We start from the raw sequence: 432 nt of genomic DNA on the forward strand, positions 1-432 counted from the left end.
GATGAGCAGAAGACAACTGCACTATGATATGCAATATCACTTGAACTTGAAATTGATTGCAGCTTTTGATATCAGGTACTTTATTACGTCAGTGCGTTTGTAGTGAATAGCCCGACTTAAAGCAGTTTCTCCATTGTCATTGCTAGTATTTATTAGAGCACCCCGTTCGACAAGCAGCTGCACTGCAGCCAAGTGACCGCCCTGAGACACACCCATTAATGGTGTGCACCCATGTTCTTCCCTAGCTGCTATGTCTGCCCCAGCATCAAGCAGCATTGTCAGAACTTCAATGTGCCCTTCCAATGAAGCCTGATGTAAGGCAGTACACAGGAACTTATTTTTCGAATTCACCGCTGCCCCCGCATCAAGCAGAGCTTTAACTACTGCAATGTGTCCTGCCCTTGCAGCCAACATCAAGGGAGTCGACTCATC

At 46.5% G+C, this 432-nt stretch overlaps 1 protein-coding gene across 1 annotated transcript; it reads right to left on the reverse strand.

Annotated features, from left to right (window-relative positions):
* Nucleotides 1-36: 36 nt before the first annotated feature.
* Nucleotides 37-414, reverse strand: LOC136795441 (uncharacterized). Its single transcript, XM_067046016.1, has one exon. It carries the CDS (start codon nucleotides 412-414, stop codon nucleotides 37-39), a length of 378 nt encoding a protein of 125 aa, XP_066902117.1.
* Nucleotides 415-432: the final 18 nt, after the last annotated feature.

The sequence above is a fragment of the Halyomorpha halys genome, unplaced genomic scaffold (assembly GCF_000696795.3).
Source record: "Halyomorpha halys isolate HHAL.00 unplaced genomic scaffold, Hhal_1.1 Scaffold572.1, whole genome shotgun sequence".
Taxonomy (NCBI): domain Eukaryota; kingdom Metazoa; phylum Arthropoda; class Insecta; order Hemiptera; family Pentatomidae; genus Halyomorpha; species Halyomorpha halys.

What these genes read in the sequence shown, in the direction of transcription:
- LOC136795441 (XM_067046016.1), bottom strand. Translation starts at nt 414, where the DNA reads ATGTTGGCTGCAAGGGCAGGACACATTGCAGTAGTTAAAGCTCTGCTT.